Genomic DNA, 24,666 nt, shown 5'->3' on the forward strand with positions numbered 1-24,666 from the left:
TCTCAGGGCGACTCTGTGACTCCATGAATATAGAATGGTGAAGTGACTCATTGTAAAGCCTTAAGCTTTGTTTCCATCGGCGGGTCGGGACAGGACTGGTTAAGTCGGGACGGATTGGGACGGTTAGGGTGTGAATGTGCTTTGTAAACAGCAACCGTAACCTTACCTGAGAGGCGAAGCATCAGCCGGATAGCAATAGATGCCTCAGCTACGTCACAGCATGACGCCATCAGACCAGAACAGAAGGGCCCCAACAAAGTAGGACGGGTCAGGCTGGACATTAGCGACCTTTCTCAGTTTTTACATGTGGAAACACTGAAAAATGTGTCCCGACCCGCCATGCAGCCCTGCTCTGGAAACGGGGCTTAAATGACCTGCATTCATCAGCAAAACAGTACTTTACAGCATCATTTCACTTACTCATGATTCCTGACAGCTTATAGCAGCATTCACACAAACTGAGGCGCTGCACTGGACTTCCAGGTGATGCTGTACACACCAGCATGAACACATGCGTGGATGCAGGTACAGGTGAAAGCGTCATGGCAGGGTGGTTGCAGAGGAGGCGGTGGCATAGGCCGGCGCCGCACCATAGCGGAAATTAATCAATTAAAGCCTGCGGCTTTGATTAGTTTCCTCAGTAAACATTCAGCAAATGAGCTGATGTCTTTATTAACACAGTATGATGTCAACTTAGTAAATAATGGATTTAACACATCTCAAAGATCTGATAGAAAACTAAATACTTTACCTGCTCCACAACCTGTTTAGACATTCTGGAGTTTTCCAAACTGAACACCTGAGCAGGGGAAATAAAAAAAAAAAGGACAAATGTGGTGTGTTGGCCTCGTGAAGCTGCAGTGTGTAAACACATGATGAGAGCAGAGTACCTTTCTGGCTCCAAGCATATGAGCGATCACCGGAAGCAGACTTCCATCACTGACGGCCAGACAAACGCCGTCATCTCTGAGAACCTGCGGTGGACACGGCTCATTAGAGACAGTTGTACGTTTCCTATCCAGAGTAAAACATTCCCACCTGAATTTAAGCAAAGAGGTTATTCTTGCAGCGCTGATTATCGTTCAGATGAAACAAGTTATTTAACCCCAACTAATGCAATGAGTAGATTCTCATGTGGAAAGCTAAAGTAAGATGGCGACGTAGGTAGTGGACACGTCACGACTCGCTTTGCTCCACTGAAATAATTATAATAATAATATAAATCCCTCTAATTGACGATATACTGTGGAAACTTTCAGACAAGTTACTCTACAGTTGTTCTGGCTTTGTATCTATATATTTGAATCACTACTTCGCAATGAGCACCAGAAAGGGTTTAAGGCGAGGAGATGATAGCATGCCGGTGGGCGCATCTGTGGATAATAGCACGCAACCACAGCCCAGCGAGGACACACCACCTGCCTTCATTCAGAGATGGACAAGGGCTTCTCCAGGATACATGACATGGTAAGAGGACTGCTTGAGTAGAAAAAGATAGTGGAGAAAATACACAGTGAACACTCAGTTATCAATAAAAAGTTGGGGGATCTTTTGGCCGAACAGATGGAATATGAAGCAACCGCTGTGGATCTACATGGAGAGTTGAGGCCAGCTCAGAGGAAAACTTGATGACATGGAAAATAGAGCCCGCCGAAACAACCTAAGCTTGGTGGGCTTTCCCGAAAGAGTTGAAGGCGGTGATGGTGAAAATGAAATGTACCACCGTACTCTGCAACCTTGCCCAGCTGAGCATGACAGACCACGGGAACTGGTTATTCGCCTCCCGGCTGCTCGACAACTAAAACAGTACAGCAGCTACCATCAAGATGTTCGGAGATGTGTCCGCAGCGCCGTAAAGCATCCGCTGACCTGAAGAAACTGCTGCAGAGATGCGACAGCCTGCGCTACCCAACAACCAGTGTCCAAAATTAACTTTGACTCATCGGCCAAGTTGGCCGGAAGATGACAAAATCCACCGGCCGAGCATATTTTTTTACCGACCAAAATATTAAATTATTTTCCCACACATACCTCATGTTACCGCATGTTATTTCTATAATATGGTAATATGTTGGATGCAAACAGACAGGAAGTCACAGCAAAATTTAACAGCAACAAGAAAAAATATTTTATTTGATAAACTGTCAACGTCTGAATTCATTAACTGAAACCTAATCTGACTCCTTCTCTGCTCTTGGTGCTTTCACACAGTCCATGAAGTCTGGCCTCCTGCTCCTAACAGTCCTTGTGCCACAGCAGTACAGCCTTCCTGGGATCATACTCTCTTATTTCTGGAGAACACAGCTGGACCATAAGGAGATCTGACAGTGTCTCAGGGTTTAGACTGGACCGCCAGTCGGTTTTGACTAGTTTCATTGTGTTGAACCCTCTTTCACATTCAGCAGTGGAGGGAGGGACAGGATCAAGTCAAATAATGCCAGCAAATCAGGGCAGGAATGCTGAAGGCTCCTGTTAACACTGATCCGGGACATCTTCAGCAGGGACTTGGGCTCTTGGAACATCAGTGCCTTGAGGACAGTCCACTGGTCAGGGATCCTTTCAACATGGATACCAGAGGTCACCAGGACAGGCTTGAAGTGGTCCACAAGTGTTTCTACTTCTGTGTCACCAAAATCTAAAATAATAGTACAAATACATCACATTACAATAAGCAAGCAGTTTTGATTCACAGCCTGACTGGACTGCTCTAATAAAGCAACCTGCTGCTTGATCTCCTGACTCTGGCTGGTTGGTGAAGCTGACTAGCTTGGTAGCATGCAGAACCCCTACACTGGCTTCCTGGAAGCCGCGAGGCATACTCTCTACTAGCTTCTGTGGGAGGTGATGAGCGCCTTGTTATCAGCTGCTCTGGTAAGTGACATTCCCTCATAGCCTTCTGCAAATGTGGCTTTCATCATGGGCCCGTCTGATGAATAACAGCAACACACTTTCTCTCTTTCCAATATAACCTTTTTAAAAGAAAATACTAAAAGTAAACAGACATATGTGGTTTTGTACTTCAAGTACTGCCTGTGTAGAGCACAGGCCACTGTGGGCCTCTGATTTAGTGATGAGAGACCGGCTGCTCACATGTGTGAGTGTTGGGCAGGAAGCCACAAACGTGGACAAAAACAGCTTCCCTGACAGTGGAGTCCTTCCTGGCCTTGGCCTGCTGGACACCTCGGATATTTGAGCATCAGGAGACTGAATCTAAAATACATAAACAACAAACACATCAATAGACAATTGCTGTAGATCAATTATGGTACAAGTTTTTAATGTAACTGTTATTTATTGGACATTACACATTATTGATTACTGAGTGCTACTTAGCATAGCAATCTAGAGCCACTACCTGCTCAAGGTGCAGGACAAGCCCCCGGTAACCTCGCAGGAGATGGTCCAGGGCACGCAGTAGGTGTCCTATCCATCGGGTCCCACCAATTCTGGTGGACACCAATGGCGTGTGCCCGAAAGCCTGGAAGCTGTTTATCAGATTTGCCCTGTTAAGTGCACTGGTGTGATAAAAGGCCACCAAGGAGGTATTCTACTTTCTGGAACATCACATTTGACCACATGGCATCAGAAAAGCTCAGTTGAAGGTGGTGTGCCATGCAATGGATGCCAATGATGTAGGCCCTGTCGCCCTTCCGCTGGCTGATAAGACCATTTTTGGCTCCAGTCATTACTGAAGCTCCATCAGCTCCCAGAGCGACCAACTTGTTCCCCCAGTCATCACTCGCTTCATCCATGATGGCACTGATGGCTTTGCTTATGTGTGATGCGTCTGCCTTCTCCACCGACTTGATGCCAACAAACATTTGGCCCTGGTGACAGAATCTGACATAAACTTCCCCTCTTTCACAGAACTGTCTGTGGAGCCATCCTGTGGTAATAGAGAGAAATTTAGCGTTTTTCAGATTCTCTCTGATGTCGTTTCTCTCCACCTCTGCTACGTAATGCATAAACACTTTGGCCTGCTTCTCATTCCTGTACGCTGATTGCACAGCAATTCCTTTTTGTTCATCCAAACTGCAAAAACAAACAACAAAAATCTAATTAATTAAAAATCGATATAAAACCATGTTATGCAGTGTAACTGACAGCTTGGCATTCTTGAAAATGATCCTTTGTATTGTGAAGTTACTCAGCCATTGCTGTCTGCTTAGATCTTACAAAGAAGCAAAAGTTTTACTTACTCACACAAGTCGGGAAATGGCCTTGCTTGCTTGCCAACGGCATGTACGGTGCGAAACAGTGTTTTCACTTTTGAGCTTGTTTGCTCCGACATTGCTATCAGCGCCGCCACCGAGGGTGTCGCGAGGCTCAGATTGAGCCCGGGACACAGATACAAAGGCAGCATGACATTTACTGTGTTCATGTTCACGGATGCTCTCCAGCTTCAAAGTTTTATTTCCTACTACAAATGAGTCGTTTCTGTTCTCTTTAGCAAACTGGTGACACACGGAACAGCTCATTCGCATGACACCGCAATCATAATGTAGCCAATGTCTTGTGACGCCGCATCTCCAAAGTGCCACTTTTCACTAACTTTCTGGTTGGAGCTGGAAGCTGCTGGTTTATCCTCCAGTTCACCGTGTTTTCTTTTGGAAAGCTGGCCGACTCCTGCTAAAAATCTCCACATATTCCTGCTACTTAATTAGCCTGAGCTAGTTGGTAAAGAGAAGTGATGTTGTGGGTGGCATTCTCGCGTCACGTGCATATGTTTGCATCAGTGTATGTGTGTGTGCGTGCGTGTCGCTCATACACACAGACAGCTGAGGAACATAAAGAAAGCCACCAAAATGAAGACTGAAAAACATGACTAAATTGGTACAAGCATTTACTCGCCATATGGCGGATAACCCTCTGAGATTTACTCGCCAAACGGATATTTTACTTGCATTTGGCGCCTGGCGAGTGTTAATTTTGGACCCTGCCGACAACGCTGCGATTCCATCTAGTTGGAGAACGTCATTCCTTTACCTCTCCAAAATCAGCCCAGACACATCTGCGACAATATCATCCTGAATTTTTTTGAGTTCGAGTTAACATAATTAACCTCTGGGCCCGCTTTCCACAACTCCAGCATTGGGAACTTTTGACTGACAGGCGCCACCAAAACATGCACAAGGTCTCTGGATTTTCTGTTTAGACACAGTCTATTATCATCTTACAGTTGAGTGTGGACACACCAATCCCTCAAGGTATGGAAAGAAAAAAACAAAACTAAAAGAAGCTGATGTTACTGAAGAGGAGGTTCGAAGGGTGGCAAAGCTCCTGGGCCGGATGGATTTTCCATTGATTTTTATAGGACGTTTTTGTCTATAAACCTACGCCCATATCAACAAGGAGACCCTGTTTAATGGGAAATTACGCAGCAAAATTCTAGCCAAAATGATTGCAAGCAGGTTAGTTCCCCTTATACCTGATCTAGTAGCCATGGACCAAACAGGGTTCATCATTAACCGTTCTAGCTATGAAAATGGTCAAAGGTTTTACAATAGTATTCATTTGCAGCTGTCTCTTTGGATGCTGAAAAGGCCTTTGACCATGTTGAGTGGAACTTTTTATTCTGTGTTCTTTGGAAAATGAATTGCGGCCCCAGATTTATGGCAATTATTAAAATCCTTAATCAATACCCAAAGGCAGCAATTCTCACTAATTCTGACATCTCAGTTTATATTGCCAAGAGGAACCCGGCAAGGGTGTCCGCCTCACCTTTTCTTTTTGCTTTGGTAATCGAACCACCAGTCGTAGCAATACGATCAAACTCACAGATTCATGGAGTAGTAGTTGGAAATGTTAAACATACCATTTCATTATACGCTGATGACATAATGCTTTTTTTTTTTTTTTTTACTATGCCTGAGATGTCATTTCCTGCACAGAGTACAAGGTAAACAACACAAAGAGTATTATCATGACTCTCCATTCAACTGCAGAAGCTATGCCCAAACTGAATATGCCATTTTCATGGGCTGGTACTTGCTTAACATGTCTTAGCTTACAAATATCAAACTAGACCAGACATTCACTACAAAATTTTGTCCATTGTCGAAAAGGCGGGGGCAAGAGTTGGAGAGATAGAAAACGCTACCTATTTCATTAACAGGTAGCGTAAATTGTATTAAAACTAGTGTACTTCCTAGGTTTTTATTTTTTTTTAGGATTCTTCCTTGTCGTGTTCCTCAATCTTTCTTTAAAGGTCCCATATTATACACTTTATTCCCAATCTGAGACCATTCATTAATATCTAAATGAAATATTTCCGCCATGGTATGGACAAATCGACCCTCAGTTTGAGTGCAGCGGCTTCTCTTCACCTCCCTCTTTTTAGCAGCTTCAGAAATGTGCCGTTTATGGTGGGCGGAACCATGGTGGAGCAGCTCAGCTGTTGGCTCCGCCCATCGCATCGCCCGTCATGAGGTGATTGACAGGTTAATATATTTTCAAGCTATCAGACTAATAAGGCCGAAACGATAAAATAACTGCCAGCTCTTACCTCTCCAGCTGTGTCACGGACAGTTGGTATTGAACCTGGCTTCAGCTTCAAACGGTTGGCGAAGCCTGCTTTCCATGCCCCCATGTTGTGGAAACAGTCCTCTTTGAAATGCTGGCCACAGACATGCAAAACCTTTGGAAGTTTTCCGGGTACATTTCCTCCAAAAATAAAATTAATCCACTCAGTCCTCGTGGGTTCAGTGGATGGAAGTAAAAAAACGTTTTCGTGTTCATTTATGCAGCCACAAACAGAACAGTGCTTCTGTCGCTTAGCCATGTCCGCTAACGAGGGTTGCCGAAGAGGGAAAAACACTGGGCGCTAGGTGATTTTTAGAGGGCGGGCTTTGAGAGCCGGTAGACGGGTCCATCGCTCTGTGGGGAGTGGTTATTGTCCCTTATGACGTCATAACGTACACGCTTTCAAACAAGCTCATTTCAGCGCTTACTTCCCTAGAGGTGGAGCAGGGGGGAGAGAGAGCGCCTGAAAGAGTTTCACACTTACGGGTCTCCTACACATGCGGGGGGACCAGTATGACTGTTCCAAAACCATTAAAAAGTGAATTTTGCATAATATGGGACCTTTAAGTATCTAAATAGTAACTAAATTTCTATGATGGGGCAAATCGGCTAGAATAAAACTAAAAATCCTTCAGACATCTGGTGGCCGATGTGATCACGAGTCCTTGTTTTCCTTAGAATTTTGACCTTAACTGTTCAGTCTGGAGTCTAAACATTTTTTAAGTGCCCACAGGTTAGAGATTATTTTAGAGTTCAACAAGGAGGTAAACTACTGTCTTTATAGCCATTGGAATTGGACACTTATATAGTGTATAAAGATGTTTAAACTATGTAGAAAATGTCAGAAGTTTTCTGTTAGCGGCCCAGTAGGTGCCAGGTTTAAAAGGAACAAGATCTTGGGATTAAATTTAAAGATGAACATTGGAAAGCAATTTGTCAAAAGAATCAGACATTTCCTTTTAACAGTTACCTTAGACTGTAACAATTTCATTTGATTCACCGAGTATACTATACACCACAGCGTATAAATAAAATGAACCCCGAACTCTCAGCTTTGTACCCTCGAAGTAAAAGGGAGACTGGCTCTCTAATCCATAAATGTTCGGTCATGTTCCTAAATGGACAAATTCTGTAAAACATTGCAAAAGTTTTTGGTTCTGAATTTGTTTTAAACCCAAGATTTGAATTACTTGCAGATGAGTCAGTATTACCTTTATATACTTTCCTTTCCAATGGCGTGCACGTCTGGCACACCCTCTGTTACCTTTGGTCTCTGGAACTGTCAGTCCTCAGTGAACAAAACAGAATTTATCAGTTCATTGATAAATGTCTCTGACATTCAGGTCCTAGCCCTGACTGAAACCTGGATCCGTCCAGAAAACACAGCTACACCAGCTGCCCTTTCTCTCAATACAGAATTTACCCAAACACCTCGCTCAGCTGGACGAGGAGGTGGAACAGGCTTTCTTATTTCTACAAAGTGGAACTTAACTTCTGTCCGTCCTATGGCTAACTGCTCATCACTTGAGTATCACCAGTAAAGGTCTCTACACCATCACTGCATACATTCTGGTCATTTACCGCCTCCGGGTGGCAGCATAGATGGGTTTGTCTCTGAAATGGACACGATTCTCTCTGACATTCCTGATGATGACACACCACTAACTGTCATGGGAGACATGAACATTCACATTGACAAACCACAGGCAACTGACTTTCTGGCTTTCATCTACTCTTTCAATCTCAAACTGGTTCAGACTCCTCCAACACACAAAGCTGGCAATACTCTTGACTTGGTGCTGATCAGAAACTGCTCCACAGCCGACCTGTCCGTTACCCCGCTGCACCTCTCAGACCACTTCCTGGTTAAATTCTCTGTCTTCCTTCCTCATGTCACTCAAGCAGCTCCAAAAATGGTGTCCTACTGCAGAAACTTGAGATCCCTCAGACCTACACAGCTGTCTGATGAGGTTTACTCTACCCTCCCTTCCCACTCAGACTTCTCCTTACTGTCTGTTAATGAGGCTACAGAAACACTCTGCTCCTCTCTCACCTCCTCTCTGGACAAACTCTGTCCTCTGGTGTCAAAACCAGCCAGACAAAACCCTCCCAGTCCATGGCTCACAGAGGCTCTAAGGGAGCACAGAGCTGGACTCAGGACAGCAGAAAGAAAGTGGCGCAAATCAAAAGAACACACTGACTTGTCTGAGTACCAGCAAAAACTTGAAACTTTCACATCCAGTCTAAAGGCGGCTAAGATAGCCTTTTATCAGAACAAGATCCACAATGCTCCCAACACACGACAACTTTTCATGGCGTTTAACTCTCTTCTATCTCCACCACCTGCTCAGCCTCCCACTGTGCTGACTGCAGAAATGTTTGCTTCCTACTTCACTGAAAAGGTCGCTACCATCAGTAACCAATTCACTGAGCCTGACCAACTCAGCCTTGCCAAACCAGCTACTGGTGCCTCACTCTGCTCTTTCCGCTGTCTAAATGAGGACGAAGTCTCTAAACTTCTAGTCAGCTCAAAACCCACGACCTGTCCTCTTGATCCTGTTCCCTCTGACACCCTGCAGAGCATTTTACCTACAGTCAAACCTGCAGTAACTCATATTATCAACTCCTCTCTTAAATCCGGTGTCTTTCCTTCTGCCTTCAAGCAAGCTCGGGTTACCCCGCTGCTGAAGAAACCCACACTCAACCCAGCCCAGGTTGGAAACTACCGGCCGGTCTCACTGCTTTCATTCATGTCTAAACTACTAGAGCGTGCCGTCTTCAGTCAGGTCTCACAGTTCCTCCAAGACAACAACCTGTTTGATCCATATCAATCTGGATATAGGCAAGGTCACTCTACTGAAACTGCTGTCCTGTCAGTTACTGATTCCCTACGGCTTGCCAGATCCACTGGTCAATCCTCAGTCCTTATACTGCTGGACCTGTCGGCTGCCTTTGACACGGTCAACCATCACATACTGTTCTCCAAACTCTTGGAGCTTGGCATCTCAGGATCTGTCCTCTCGTGGTTTACATCTTACCTCACAGGGAGATCCTTCAAAGTATCTTGGCGAGGGGGCGTATCCAGATCACATGGGCTGACAACAGGGGTGCCTCCGGGCTCGGCCCTCTTCTCTTTTCACTATACACCTCCTCACTCGGTGCAGTCATTAGCTCTCATGGTTTCTCCTACCACTGCTATGCAGATGACACTCAGCTTTTCCTTTCTTTCCCACCTGATGACACAATGTCTCTATGTGAATATCAGCATGTTGATGATATCTCCGCATGGATGAAGGATCGCCACCTTCAGCTAAATCTGTCCAAGACTGAGCTTATTGTCTTTCCAGCCAGTCCTTCTTTACCGCCACAGATAAGTGTGCAGCTTGATTCAATCACACTAGTGCCTACATATTCTACCAGGAATCTTGGTGTCATGGTAGACAACCAGCTGACCTTTAAGGACCATGTTGCCTCGGTTTCCCGGTCTTGCCGATTTGCTCTCTACAACATCAGGAGGATCAGACCATACCTGACTGAACACACGACCCAGCTCCTGGTCCAGGCTCTGGTCATTTCACGCATTGACTACTGCAACTCCTTACTGGCTGGCCTGCCTGCATGCTCAGTTAAACCTCTACAGATGATCCAGAATGCAGCAGCACGTCTGGTCTTCAACCAGCCTAAAAGAGCTCATGTCACTCCGCTGCTAATTGCTCTTCACTGGCTTCCAGTTGCAGCACGCATCAAATTCAAGGCTCTGCTTCTGGCTTACAAAACAATAACCCAAACGGCTCCGGTCTACCTTCACTCCTTAATCCAGAGCTACACTCCCTCTCGACAGTTACGCTCTGCCAGTGAAAAACGCCTAGTGCTCCCACCACAAGGTGGCGCCACATCAGTAGCTAGACTCTTCTCCTCTGTTGTTCCCCGGTGGTGGAACGATCTACCAAACTCCGTCCGAGCCGCAGAGTCCGTATCCACTTTTAAGACTAAGCTAAAGACTCAGTTGTTTAAGGAGCATTTCCACATTTAGCTTAACTAAATAAGCTAGAAAGATTTGTCCAGCTTTTTGGCTCAACCAAGCACTGAAGAAGCTGCGTGCACTTATGCCCAAGATGATATTGTGTGATGAAATCATGCACTTATGCCCAAGTTGATATTACGTGATGAAATCATGCACTTATGACCATGTTGATATTGTTTGATGAATGAATCGTGATCCTGTATTTACTTAAAATGACTACAAAAAAAAAAAATTAATTCACTGCACTAGCACTACATGACAGCACCTAGGTCCAACTGGACTCAAAAGTGGTCTGACACTTAATTATGACGTCCCATCTTGTTTGAATTCATGCTTGTGTTGTTCTTGCTCTCAAATGTAAGTCGCTTTGGATAAAAGCGTCTGCTAAATGACTGTAGAATAGAATATTCTAAATTTAATATCGGATTTTTTAAAGGTGAAATAAGTAGCACTGACACCTAGTGTTTCAAATCAGAACTGCAGTGGAAAGAGGAAAACACGGAGAGCGTTCTTCCTCCCGGTTAGAGAGAGGACGGTTCTTTTATACAGTCTATGAAGGATGGAGAACAAAGCACCAGCAAACATCACGATGAAGAGCGAAGATGATTCACACACACAGTTAGTTGATATGCTTTCCAATGCTAGCGCTAATTTCATGCTCTAATTTACGTTAGCATAAAATAGTGTAAAACGCTACATTAATCAACAAATGCCACGCAGCGGCTGTTTTCCCTTAGTCTCACTTAATAAATTAATTTGATAGTAATTTCATAAGTTTATAAGGACAAACACAGACTTGGTCCAAACATCATTACATTTGTTGTTGTAAACTAACAGGCCACCAGTTTACTCCACTAATAAGTCCATACAGTCACACACATTCATTTAATGAGTGCCGAGAAATAAATTAAACTAAAATCTTTGTAAATCAAGATAAACTTTTCGGTTAATTTAAGCAAAATTCCGGTGCTTACCTGTCGAGGTGCCAGGTCAGACTTTTCCACCTCTCAAAAGATTCTCCCATATTGATCCTCGGTTTATTCCGTTTTTGGTCCTTTGCTTTTTTAGCAGGATGCCGAGGCTTTTTATGTTTTTCTGGAATTATTTCTGGTCCGCTTCTTTTACTAGCTTCCATACCTGCACGCTGCTGCTCTTTTGCCAACATAAAATACCAAACACTGCCTTGTTTAGCAACCGTGGGGAGTTGCATATGATTGGTTAATGAACCAGGAAGTAGGAAAGAGCAACACAGTTCACAAAAGTTATTCCAGCACATTACTCTTACTTTGAAAGGAGAAAAACTTGACAAAGACATTGTTGATGTAAAGAGACAGACTGTTTATAGGGAGGCTTCCTTTTATCCCTCGCAGCAAATGACAACATTTTAAATTAATATGCTTCTGGAGTCCCACAGGCCAAAAAGGCCCGATAGGACTCCTTCTTCACTTTGACGGCATCCCTTACTGCCGGTGTCCACCAACAAGTTTGGGGGTTACCACCACGACAGGCACCGACGACCTTATGGCCACAGCTGCTGCTGGCCGCCTCGACAATAGAGGCACGGAACACAGCCCATTCGGACTTAATGTCACCCGCCTCACCCGGGACATGGTTGAAGCTCTGCCGGAGATGGGAGTTGAAACTCCTTCTGACAGGGAACTCTGCCAGACGTTCCCAGCAGGCCCTCACAACACGCTTGGGTCTGCCAGGCCTGACCGGCATCCTCCCCCACCATCTGAGCCAACTCACCACCAGGTAGTGATCAGTTGGCAGCTCCGCTCCTCTCTTCACCTGAGTGTCCAGGACATGTGGCCGCAAGTCCGACGACATGACTACAAAGTCGATCATCGAACTGCGGCCTAGAGTGTCCTGGTGTCAAGTGCACATGTGGACATTCTTGTGTCTGATGTTCGTTATGGACAGTCCATGACTGAACTGCTGTTTGGTGCATAAGCACAAACAACAGTCAGGACCCATCCCCCCACCTGAGGCAGAGGGAGGCTACCCTTTCGTCCACCGGGGTAAACCCCAACGTACAAGCACCAAGTCGGGGGGCAATGAGCATGCCCACACCTGCTCACCGCCTCTCACCGGGAGCAACTCCAGAATAGAAGAGGGTCCAGCCCCTCTGGAGGGCAGTGGTTCCAGAGCCCAAGCCATGTGTCGAAGTGAGTCCAACTATATCTAGCCGGAACCGCTCAACCTCGCGCACCAGCTCAGGCTCCTTCCCCCCCAGAGAGGAGACATTTCACGTCCCTAGAGTTAGCTTTTGCAGCCGAGGATCAGACCACCAGGGTCCCCGCCTCTGGCAGCCGCCCAGCTCACACTGCACCCGACCCCTATGGCCCCTCCTGCAGGTGGTGAGCCCACGGGAGGAGAGGCCCATGTCACCCTTTCGGGCTGAGCCTGACCGGGCCCCCTGGGCAAAGGTCCGGCCACCAAATGTTTGCCTCCGTGCCCCACCTCCAGGCCTGGCTCCAGAGGGGGGACCCGGTGACCTACGTTCGGGCAAGGGAAACCTGGGTCCATGATTTGTCGTCATCATGTCGACATCACGTGTATATATGGAGATGTTTGTGTAATTGTATATTTATTTTAATTGTGTAATGTGTTAAGTACACCCTTCATGGTGATATGTGAGAGGGAAATTTTTTGTTAATAATGCCAATTTATAGATAAATGACGAAAAAAAAACAACAAAAAAGCATGTGGAAAGACACATCCGTGGTCAAGGAAAAGATGTTAGTCTGTTTCAGAAGGGTCAGATCATCGGCATCAAGCAGAGGAAACATCTAAAGGCGTATTTATGGTTGTAGGCTCGGCGTAGCTCCGCAGAGGCTTGACGTGCACCTCCTCCAGACCTGATGTGCACCCCTGCTACGCAGACGGTTACGCGGAGGTTCTCCCATGTCTTGTTCTCTTGGTCAGTTTGGGATCACGTGTTGCTGGATATTAGGATCTTCTCGCTGAATTTGTGTGGTAACCACCGTTTTTAAAAACAATAACCGGTGGATCGAGTTGATGAGAAGCTGATCGAATTATTTCTTTGTTTTCCTCACAAGCTAATAAAGACACTGAACCGTACTGGACACCGTTGTTGTTTTAAAACAGGAAATACCTACTGTAGCGAATTCCAGCATCTTCAAAATAAAGAGTGGAACTTTTGTTTAATCCTGACTGAATTAACCATTTTTGAGGATTTTTCTCCTTACAGACAAACAGTCTCTCTCACTCCCAAAGTGGGACTCAGATTTATGACTTGGTTTCCAGTTCCACAGGTCAACAAACGTCAACCCTCCACACCTGGACTCGGAAGTACTTTAAGTTATATACAAGATCTGGGAAATTTCTGAACTTGAATCTTCTGCAATATATCTGCCTTATAGTTAACGAAATGAATGTTTTATGATTCCCAGGTGGTACTCATCTGGGACGTTCTCCACCTTTTTTTTCAGGCAATCCTAACTGGGCCAGGACATCCGGAAACATCAAGAAACGTTTATCTTACATTCCAGAGGGTAATAAAGTGATTTAATTATTCTCTGTGCCAGCACGGAGAAAACAAAGACTTTGTGTGAAGAGTAAAAGATTGCACTCTTATTATTTTAAAATGTTCATTTAAATAGATATATATATACGTAGGGGTGCAACGGATCATGACTGAACCCGGAGCCGTACGGATCACTAGCCACGGTTCGGATCACATGTGTACCGCGGATTGGGTGTGTTTTATTTCATGATCACGCACATGAAGATGTGTCACTGACAACGACGGAAAAAAAGGCAACACAGCAGCTAATCACCAGTGCATTTCAGCAGCCTTTCCCTGTAACATCACAGCGGTTTAAAAATATTACAAAATCCATCGGAGTGTTTATAGCGGCAGGTATGAGGCCATACTCCCTCGTGGAGAACAAGGGATTTAAATATATGGTCAAAGAACTTGAGCCACGGTACGAAATCCCCTCGAGCACACACTTTAGCACAGTCATACTCATTGCGCGGCTCGTCATGTTTTGATTGGCGGCTCAAATGGTAGCATATAAAAGGCATAACACAGCCAGTACATTTTCTTTAAATGTGCCACATAAATATACAATATTAGAGACAGAATATTAGACTACAAACAGTCATTATATTCTTCCTCCAGCCACAATTAATGTTGTTTCCAAAAGGGAGTAACTGTCAAATCTGGCAACGCAGCATGCTGATGTCATTGTTTATAACAGCGGCGCATTTGACTGCTGTAAGCTACGTGCTGCAAGGTTAACAACGGTAGCCATCTTGATACAGGCTACACGTTAAAAATGGATTGTTTTCTAATAAAAAAAAGGACAAAAAACAGATGAACAGACACGGGGGAGGAATAGTGAAGATAAGGAGTGTGAGGATGCCATGAACTCAAGTGAACATGAAGATGCCGAAGAGGGAACGAGCAGGCTAACAGGTGTTCCAAAGAAACAACGAAAGGTACGAGCTATACAGAATGAGCATCGGAAATTTCAAGAAAATGGAGGGAAGAATTCTTATTTGTCCTTCATGGCGTGAAGCCCCTGTGCTTAATATGCTTGTTTCAAACAAAGCAACTTGGAGCGGCATTTCAAAACCATGCATCCAAAATTCAATGAAAATTATCCACGTGGAAGCCAACTCAGAAACACAAAAATAGCACAACTTACCGCTTCACTTTCTGGGCAGCAAAATCTTATCCACAGGACAACTTCAACTGCTGAACATTTGACAGAGGCAACTTTTGAGATAACATGGATTTTAGGGCGTGCAAAAAAAACATTCTCAGACGCTGAAATAGTAAAAGATTGCTTTTTGGAGTCAGCAGAGATATTGTTTGCAGACTTTGACAACAGGGATACGATTCTTAAACAAATAAAAGGATTACAGTTGTCTGATTCAACAATAATGAGACGGATGGAAGACATTGGAAAAGACATACGTGACCATGTTTCAGCGTAGCAGTGGATGAAAGCACAGATGCACCGATGTTGCTCAGCTGTTTGTTTGGGTGAGGTTCCCAAAAGAAAATTCTTTTCGAGAGGAAATGTTGTGCCTACTACCACTTCTTGGCCAAACAAGAGGAGAGGATATTCTGAATGCACTTTTGGTATTTTTTGAGGAAAAAGCCATCAGCTGGTCCAAACTTTCAAGTGTGTGTACTGATGGTGCCCCAAGCATGCGAGGAAAAGAAAAGGGTCTTGTTGGCCTCATGAATAAGAGATGATATACCCAATTTTATCAGTTTCCACTGCATCATCCATCAAGAGTCGTTGGTATCAAAGCTTAGAAACAATGAATTCCATAATGTGATGCAAAAGTTTGTGCATGTGGTCAATTATATTGTATCAAGAGCACTAAACCACAGACAGTTCAGGCAGTTAATTGAAGACTATGACACAGAGTACAGAGATTTAGTGATGCACAGTGAAGTAAGATGGTTGTCCCGTGGAAAGGTGCTGGAGCGATTTCTAATCCTCCTTCCTGAAATCTGCACTTTCTTGGACAGCAAGGGGAAACACCAGCCAGAGTTGAAAGACCCAGATTGGATCGTGCAGCTGGCCCTCCTTACAGACATCACCTGTCACCTGAACACTCTCAACTTGCAGCTCCAAGGGAGAGACGAGCTCCCCAGTGACATGGTGAAGGTAATCAGAGCAATCCAAAACAAAATAACTGCTCTGTGGATACCTGACAGAGAACTCATCCACTTCCCAAAACTCAGAGCAACAACCACTAGTGACCCATCTCTGCAGCAGCACTTCAGCTACAGGTTTTGTTGAAGTCTTGGAGGAGCTGAAGGGTGACTTTGAATCCAGATTCAGTGATGTGAGTAAACATAAGGAGATTTTCAATTTTATTGAAAACCCCTTCCATGTGGATATCTCCACTCTTACTCCAACCATCATGCAGCTCTGCCCTGACAATCGTGCTGCTCTGGAAAGTGAAATAATCGAGCTGCAAACAAATGACATTCTCCAAGTTGAGCTCAGAGCTGGAATTTGATTTCTGAAGAAGACTTTCCCACTCTAAAACCACTTGTACAGAAAGTGATGTCTTTCTTTATGAGCACATACACCTGTGAGGCAACATTTTCAACCATGAACACGATCAAGAGGAGACAGAAACCGGCTGACCCATGCTCATCTTGAATGCCTTACTGTGATTGCAACAAACTACAAATACAACATGAAAAAAGTCAAGGACATGCATTCCAGCTTCCGTTCATCCCAGTATTAAGGTAAATATGGTCTTACTTGAAAGTGTGTTGGCTGTGTTGTTTCTTTTTTTTGTGGGACAACGAAAAAGTGGCTCTCCTCTTGACTTTGCTCTGCCAATGCGGCTCTTGTGAAAAAAATAGTGAGGATCACTGCTTTAGCACAAAGATCGTTCCAGAACTTTATGAGCAGGAAAAGAACAGAGTAGTAGAGGAATTATCTAGTGCATCATTCGTTGCTCTCACCACAGATGGGTGGACGTCCAGAGCTACAGAAAGCTACGTGACGTTTACTGCTCACTTTATCACATCGGAGTGGGAGATGAGAAGCCCAGTGTTGCAGACACGCCCTCTCTAAGAGAGTCACACCAGCACCAATCCAGCGCAGGTACTGACAGGAGCAGAAGCAGAATGGAAGTTAGAGAGGCCCAACATTCCAGTCACCACAGATAATGCTAGAAACCAAATTAATGCAGTATATGAGGCTGGATTGGGCCCTCAAGTAGGATGCTTTGCACGTCATCAATTTAGCATCCCAAAGGGGAATCAGAGTGAACCAGGTGGAACGTCTACTCAGGAGAGTCAGAAAGGTGGTTGAATATTTCCACCGTAGCTCAACAGCAGCTCATTTGCTTAAGACCAAGCAAGAAATGCTACAGCTGCCCACCCACAAGCTCATACATGATGTGCCAACAAGGTGGAATTCCACTTATGACATGTTAGAGCGTTATCTTGAACAGCAGGCAGCTATATTCTCAGCGCTTACTGACAAAGTCCTGAAAAAAAAAATATCAGAGATATTGTTACCGTGTCTGAAGATGATGTGAAAGTGGCAGAGGAGGTTCTCCAGGTACTCAAACCCCTCAAAATGGTCACATCCCTATTGAGCACTGAGTCAGCACCGTCTGTGTCCATGATCCTACCCTTGAAATCAAGGATTTTACAATCCTTGACCCCAAGTAAGGAAGACTGCACCATCACCAGAGATGTCAAGGCTGCCATTAAAGAGGACCTGGAGCCCAGATACACTGATCCCGCTAATCTACAGGACTACCTTCATAGATCAACTGCATTGGACCCAAGGTTCACGACCCTATCCCACCTCGATCCTTCCCTGCACCTCACAACTTACTCTGACCTCACCGCTGAGGTTGTGGCCAGTCTCGGCACTGAAGTGGACTGTGATGAGGTAAAAAAATATGAATGAATTACCTGAATAGTGTACTGCAGTCTAGTCTTGGCTCTTTTGCTTTGAGAAATTATATAATTTAAATATGCAGATTAATCTGTTCTAATAAATGTTATTGATACAATTATATTTATACAAAATCTGAAATATTAAAATAAAACAATCAATTAAATGGATCAAATCCTTGTTTCTTTTAGCTTTTTCTTTACTTTTTTCAAGATGCAATGGCCCATATTGCACTTTGTTTTTCTATATGGACGTCTGGAGTTCAAAGATGTCATTAGTGTTTTGTTTTTCTAAATAGGCCTACTCAATGGGCAAAAGTGTTTAACATTTATGTGTATATGTTTTGAAGTATTATATATATGTTTTAAAACATATATGTTTTGAAGTGTTCAAAAAAATAAATTCAAAGCATTTATCTTGTTTTTTGTTTTTCCTTTTTACTGATCCGAACTGTGAGTTTTGTGATCCGTTGCACCCCTATATATACGTACATATGTGTTTTATCTTGATACCATGTACATGCATATACTCATTATCATTTTTGTACAAGGTTTAATAAACAAGCTTGATTCATTTGTGATCTGAAACTTTATTACTGTGTTTGAGAACCTTCTTACTATTTTATTGTCTTTTCAATGATTCACTGATGATTTTGATGATGTTCCATTTAAGGCTTTAATAACTTGGACATGCAGATATATTCACAAAATGTTTAATTTGATATTCTTTACAAAATGATCAGACCAGCCCTACATCTGCTATCTGACCCAAAACCAGCCCACAAGACTGATTATTGGTCAAGATAATGGTCCCACATCCTTTCATGGGTCATCAAACTAACACTTTTTGAACTGAGAACAAAGAGTTTAGTTCTCTCTTCAAGTTAGTTGGAGTTGTTTGTCTGTCTTCAACCTCGTCTGGAGTTCTTTCCGAGGTCCTAGAGGCTGGATTTTCTTCAGACACTTTCTCGGAACGCCAGAGAGAGAGAAGGCATGAAGAATTAAGTTTTCCGTGATGTGAAGAACATCACCAGATACTAAGTTTGTGCCTGAATTCAAGATGCAAGATTGATTTAGTTTTTCTGGACTGATTAACTCCGTAGTTCATTTCTTTTTCCAGCTGATACTTTGCTTTTCTTTAGTTATGTTTTTATCTTTTGGACTTTTAATATTGATCCTAGATTTTGATCTTTAGTTGGGATAAGTGGTTAACGCAGGCTGACCAAAGCTCCAGAACCAGTTCTACAGAGTTTCTTTTGGACTGATCCAAAGCTGGACTGTTCTCTCCTGCCAACCACTGCAAACCATTCACGTCCATCATCGGTACCACCAGCTGAGCCGCGTGAGGGTCCGCATCCGCAGAGCGGCCTGATCCAAACCTTTCGGACCACCATGTGACGCATCTTCTGGTCTTCTTGGGAGTCGTTCGGGATCCAAACCACCTGCACCAACTTCCTCATTTGCCCGGGAGAGTCACCACAACGCTCGTAAGTCAGCTCGATCCAAACAGAACCAGACGAGTCCTGCTCGGATCAAGTCTCAGCTCAAGGAATGGCTGGTTATAACGGTGACCTTAGCAGTTCTACATCTTAGTTAAACTTCCAGCTTTAAACAGATGAGATTCAGTTTTCCCTCTTTATCCGTTTTCAGTTCTAAACATTAGTTTAATTAACACTGCAGGTTAATTAACTTTTGTTTCATTTCTTGCATACTTTTCATTCATTTTGACACATTACACGATCTTAAAATAAGATTCTGGTTTGAACACCATCTTCTGCACTTTACAGTGTTTGATTCATTTTCCCATGAAGTCGTTTGTAACTATTTCCTTTTCATTTATGCCTGATGAGCCTGGTAATAATCATTTCACACATGGATCACCACAGAGTCCAGACCTGGGCCCTAACTTATAAACCTGAGCGTAGCAAAGCAGACTGCTGGGGGCGTCCGCAGGGAAAAAGGAAAAGTGGCGCACTTTAACTTTCAAATTTATAAAAGCGTGCGCACGCACGTCCTATGCCTGTTACTGTTTATAAATCTAAAGCGGGTGCATGCCCCATGGTGGCTAGAAATGGTCAGGTGAACACCTGTAATAATTATTCATCATTCTCCATCATCAACACCAGATCTTGGAGAGAAATTAAAGCAACGCTGGATGGAAATAAATGTGACGTTGCAGAAGCTTCTAGAGACGATGGCACAGAGAAGCTGCTGGAGTCGGAGATGGAGGAGGTCCAACCAGATGTTAGAGTGGGAGAGTCCTACTTACACTGTGCAGGGCACGGACGTAGCTCTCTGTACGCCTTCTGTCATTGAGTTCACCAAAGCGCGACCGAGTCCAAACCAGGTGAGCCTGGCAGGTGCAGCATGGCCGAGAGGGAGGAGCCTCAGCCTGTGTGTCCTGTTGGCTGAATCAACACAAAGGTGCATTTAAAGAAGTGGTCTCAGCTGATACTTCAGAGCGTTTCCCCCCCCCCCTCCCTTCTTTTACATCATGGTACGATCCTAGTCTCCCTGGCATATGATTGGCTGCATGGTTTACCCATCGAAGCGTCAGTGCTTCTCGTTAGCTTCAAAGATGGTGACCCACCAAAGTGGAAAATAAGTTTTTATTTAAACACAGCAAACTGATTTTACCTGCATTTGTTACAGTTCATTTAGAGCCCTGACCACAGGTAAACATAAATAATATAAATTTATAAGAGTAGGAAGTGCACCTGTTAGGCTGCAGGCTGTACCACAGACTGTAGTCATCATGGCAGACCGTCAGACTGAGCTGGTCTCCCTCCGTCACCCGACTCTCCGTCGGCAGGAAGTAAACACTCTGCATCCAGTGATCACGCCACTGAAACACAACGGTAGTCAGAAAGCTGGAAGCTACGGATATTTAACCGCTTCAGCAGCTACGTTAACAACTGAAAAATGTCTCACTGGCGCCCTCTTCGGCTGCGAGTACGTCCAGCTGGGAGCCATGGTGCAGACGATGGTTCCACCGGGATCCATGTGCAGGTCCCACCAGGACAGGACGACCTGGGCCCGGCCGTCAGACTGAGCCACAAACTGGGTAGAGTGGCACTGGAAGGCACTGCTGACTGGTTTACTGAAGTCCACACTGCGAGGGAACAGAGAGCCAGATGGCAGCAATTATTTATTACTATATTCTTTTTATTTTCTATTTTATTATGGAACAAAAACAGGGAACATTTAACCCAAAATGAAATCTTTTAAAAACTGAAGTGTTGAGAATAAAAAATACTTTTCTAGCCTGAAAATTTTTGTCAATAAAATACCTAAATGGTCAAACTTTCCCAACGTTTCTTTAGAATATTTAGCGCTTCACAGAACATAAAAAACTACAATAATGATGAATAATTTCCAACCATAAACTGTAATACACGACAGTTTCCAACCAGCCGGTTTATTTCGTGTCTTTTAATGACATCATGTTTAAATCTTGTTAAATGTTTGTTCTCAGACTGAATTTATTATCCTTCAAGTAGAAAAACTGTTCAGTAATTCTTCATTTTAATTCTACATTATCAAACTATTTGAAACGCGCCAGGTCCAGGTCTAGCGGACCAGGTAGACCCCTGACCTGTTCTCCAGATGTGTTCACTCTGATGATGGAAATGATTCTTACAGCAGAAAACTGCTGACGTCTCCGTCTATTACCTGAACATGGTGCAGACAGGACTCAGTGGGGTGAAGCTGGAGGGAGACACCTGGCTCAACTGGACGTCGCAGACGGCGTGAGCTCCAGCGCAACGTCCCACAGCCGGCGGCGGAACCAGCCGACCCCCCTCCACCTCCACCGGCTGCAGCTGCGCCCAGCTCCACAGCAGCTCCGACTCCACCAGCTGGGCGTAGACGGTGGCCCGGTGAGGGACCGCCTCGCAGCCATCCTGCAGGCAGAGCAGCCACAGGTTTACTAAAGGACGTCCAATAAAACGGCTTCATGCTCGTCCACCCAGTAAGTTCCCATTTAGCAAACACACGTTTTCCTCTGGTTTTCCTTCTATAAAGTTTTTTAACCAGGAATCTGGAAAATCAGACGGATTTTCAGCACCAACGTGCATGTTTTCTAAATATCGCTGTCTGACCACATAAGAACTGAACTGGTTTGGAAAGTTCACTAACGCCATCCCTGATGAGGAACAGCTAGCTTTATACCACCCAACATGGCGGCACAAGCGAACAGTGTGACGTCACTGAGAACGGTCCACAAATAAAATTTGGTTTGGTTTCTTCTGGGAGTTGGCGCAGTGTGAAGTGGGTTAACAGGAGTTTATAAAACACCTTTATGGACAAATAAAATCACCTTCATGAGGTAAAATGAGGTCACACATGATTTTTCTTTTTAATCTTTTAGCATTTTTATATTTTACAAAGTTTTAGCTGTTAAACTGTGAGTGGATTTGGTTTAGTTCTTGAATACAAATTAAACTAAGAGTGATAGTTTACAGTATTAATGTTTGAATGGGCCCCAAAAAAGTTTGTACTTTTGTACTTTTGTACTGGGGCCCAGTGTAAAAAAGATTGAGAACCTTTGAAATAAAATGCTTCTGGGTGGATCTGAAGGAAAATAAGGAGGCGGATTACAAATATTTCAGAGTGTAAAACACACCTGGACCAGGTTTTGGTGAGCATGCTCATAACTGGGCAGCGCTCCTTCACCAATAAGCTCGGTGTCAAACAGCTCCGTGATCAGGACATTGGCTTTCACCTGCATGTCTCCGTCTGCAGAAAGAAAAACAGGTTTTCCTACAGAACCCTCCAACGTGAGCCAGAGATTTCCTCTGGATGGAAGATACCTCCAGATAAATAAATATATTTTATATGAATGAAGCCATTTTCAGACTGAAAACTTTAATTAAATTAAAATAAAACCAAATTTAATGTTAAAGTCACATTACATACTATAAAGTATTTATGGTGAAAACTAAACAAGACTTATAAAGCTCTGTTTAAAACTGGCGGGGGAGTTGTGATATGTGGTGGAGGGGGCGAGCAACGGCTGTGTCTCGGCTTGGATGGGGGGGTGATCTGTGGTGGGGGGCGAACGACGGCTGAGTCGTGTCTTGGGTGGGGGGGGTGATCTGTGGTGGGGGGGCGAGCAACGGCTGTGTCTCGGCTTGGATGGGGGGGGGGGGGGGGGTGATCTGTGGTGGGGGGCGAGTGACGGCTGTGTCTCGGCTTGGATGGGGGGGGTGATCTGTGGTGGGGGGGCGAGCGACGGCTGAGTCGTGTCTTGGGTGGGGGGGTGATCTGTGTCTCTCACCTGGGCCGACTGTGACATCTGTTGAATGTTTGTTGATAATCTTGATCTTGTCGGAGAAGCCGTTTTTCTCCACGATGCTCTGCGCTGCTTCAGCCATGGGCTTAAAAACCTGTAGAAAAACCAGAAAACCATCGACTTTCTGCCATTTATACAAACATGAAAACGCAGTGCACGGGATTAACGGAGGTAAGTTTTAGTTAGTTAATTTAGTTAGTTTAAACAGAAACTTAACTTCTTGTATTGGTTAGCTGGCTTATTGGTACCTCCACAGCGTAGCAGAAGTCTGCTCCTGCAGCGATGGCCATCATGGACAGGAGGCCGGTTCCAGTACCGATGTCCAGGACGAACACCTTTTCACCACGAGCCATTACCCGGGCAACAGCGGCCCGGATGCCCTGATAGTACTTCTCATTCTGAAAGGACGCCAACAGATATTTTTCTGGTGTGTGCGGTACGAGACTGGATCCATTTGTACAAACAAATGGAAATCAATATGTAGAAGTTTAACTATTTATTTAAACACATTGTAAATATTTCTTGACTTTCTTTGTCACAAAGCATCCTGAATACTTGTAGGATTTTGTGGGCAAAACCAGCAACATCATTACAATGAGGTAGAGTACCGAGGCTAAATGATCAAATCCATGGAGGATTTTTTTTTCCTGTTCCCACTGAACATGAGAGAGAAATATGAACTCTGACGTCATCAGCCCAACCCGGAAACGCTTGTCTTAAATCCTCAGGATGTGATTACTGCTACAGGATTAAATAAGCCAGACATGATTTCATTCAGCTGACTCAAAGGCAGGGTAGGAGATCCTGGAACGGTTCGAGCAAGCTGCATTGTAAAATTCATCAGACTGAAGCCACGCCTCCAAAGCACAGAAACTCGCAATGCTTGTTCCCAAAGGTAGCATCGATTGGCTAACCTTGGCCAACGCTTTCCTCATGGTTCATTCACAGCTAAGAAAATACCCGACAACACCATAATGTCCCTTACGTTTAAGTGTGTACCATATATTGATGTAGTAAGCTAGCAAAGCTCTGTGACTCGTGCACAAAGAGGGGTACGCGCGGGGGGGTTGAGTTGAGAGACACATGACCAACCCATCTTTTAGAAGGGGTCGTTTAAACTGATAGGATGGTGTGTTTTTAGTCCTCCCCGATCACCAGGTGACAGTTTTTTTTATTTTTGTGTTAGAGCTTTTCATTAATTGGCTGCAGTCTGGGTGTGAAGGGGATTTTAAGCAATATAGTAAAAAATGCTCCTGGACAACATCTCGTACCCTACCTTTAAGCATTCAGCCTCAAACTGATGCTTCAGATTCAGAGTAAAAGTTGGAGATGAAACTGTTTTAAATTGAGATCCGTCTACCATCTTCCAGGACTAAACACCACAAAGTTGCTGTTACAGAGCAGAAA

General features: G+C 44.3%; 1 protein-coding gene across 3 annotated transcripts in view; it reads right to left on the reverse strand.

Moving 5' to 3' along the window:
* The window catches only part of prmt7 (protein arginine methyltransferase 7), a 32,942-nt gene that overhangs the window by 6,063 nt on the left and 2,213 nt on the right, over window positions 1-24,666 (reverse strand). The window contains exons 1-10 of one of the 3 annotated variants that reach the window (XM_041995986.1): window positions 24,536-24,665; window positions 23,508-23,657; window positions 23,245-23,353; window positions 22,591-22,703; window positions 21,639-21,868; window positions 20,898-21,078; window positions 20,684-20,811; window positions 20,236-20,374; window positions 891-974; window positions 752-799 (exon numbers count right to left, since the gene is read on the reverse strand). In XM_041995986.1, the coding sequence (XP_041851920.1) occupies window positions 752-799; window positions 891-974; window positions 20,236-20,374; window positions 20,684-20,811; window positions 20,898-21,078; window positions 21,639-21,868; window positions 22,591-22,703; window positions 23,245-23,353; window positions 23,508-23,657; window positions 24,536-24,622 (1,269 nt within the window). In that variant the 5' untranslated portion in view covers window positions 24,623-24,665. Of the gene's footprint in view, window positions 1-751; window positions 800-890; window positions 975-20,235; window positions 20,375-20,683; window positions 20,812-20,897; window positions 21,079-21,638; window positions 21,869-22,590; window positions 22,704-23,244; window positions 23,354-23,507; window positions 23,658-24,535; window position 24,666 lie in introns of those variants that run through there. The other 2 variants (XM_041995984.1, XM_041995987.1) reach the window with 2 other exon arrangements.

This window comes from Melanotaenia boesemani, chromosome 10 (genome assembly GCF_017639745.1).
Source record: "Melanotaenia boesemani isolate fMelBoe1 chromosome 10, fMelBoe1.pri, whole genome shotgun sequence".
NCBI classification, from domain to species: domain Eukaryota; kingdom Metazoa; phylum Chordata; class Actinopteri; order Atheriniformes; family Melanotaeniidae; genus Melanotaenia; species Melanotaenia boesemani.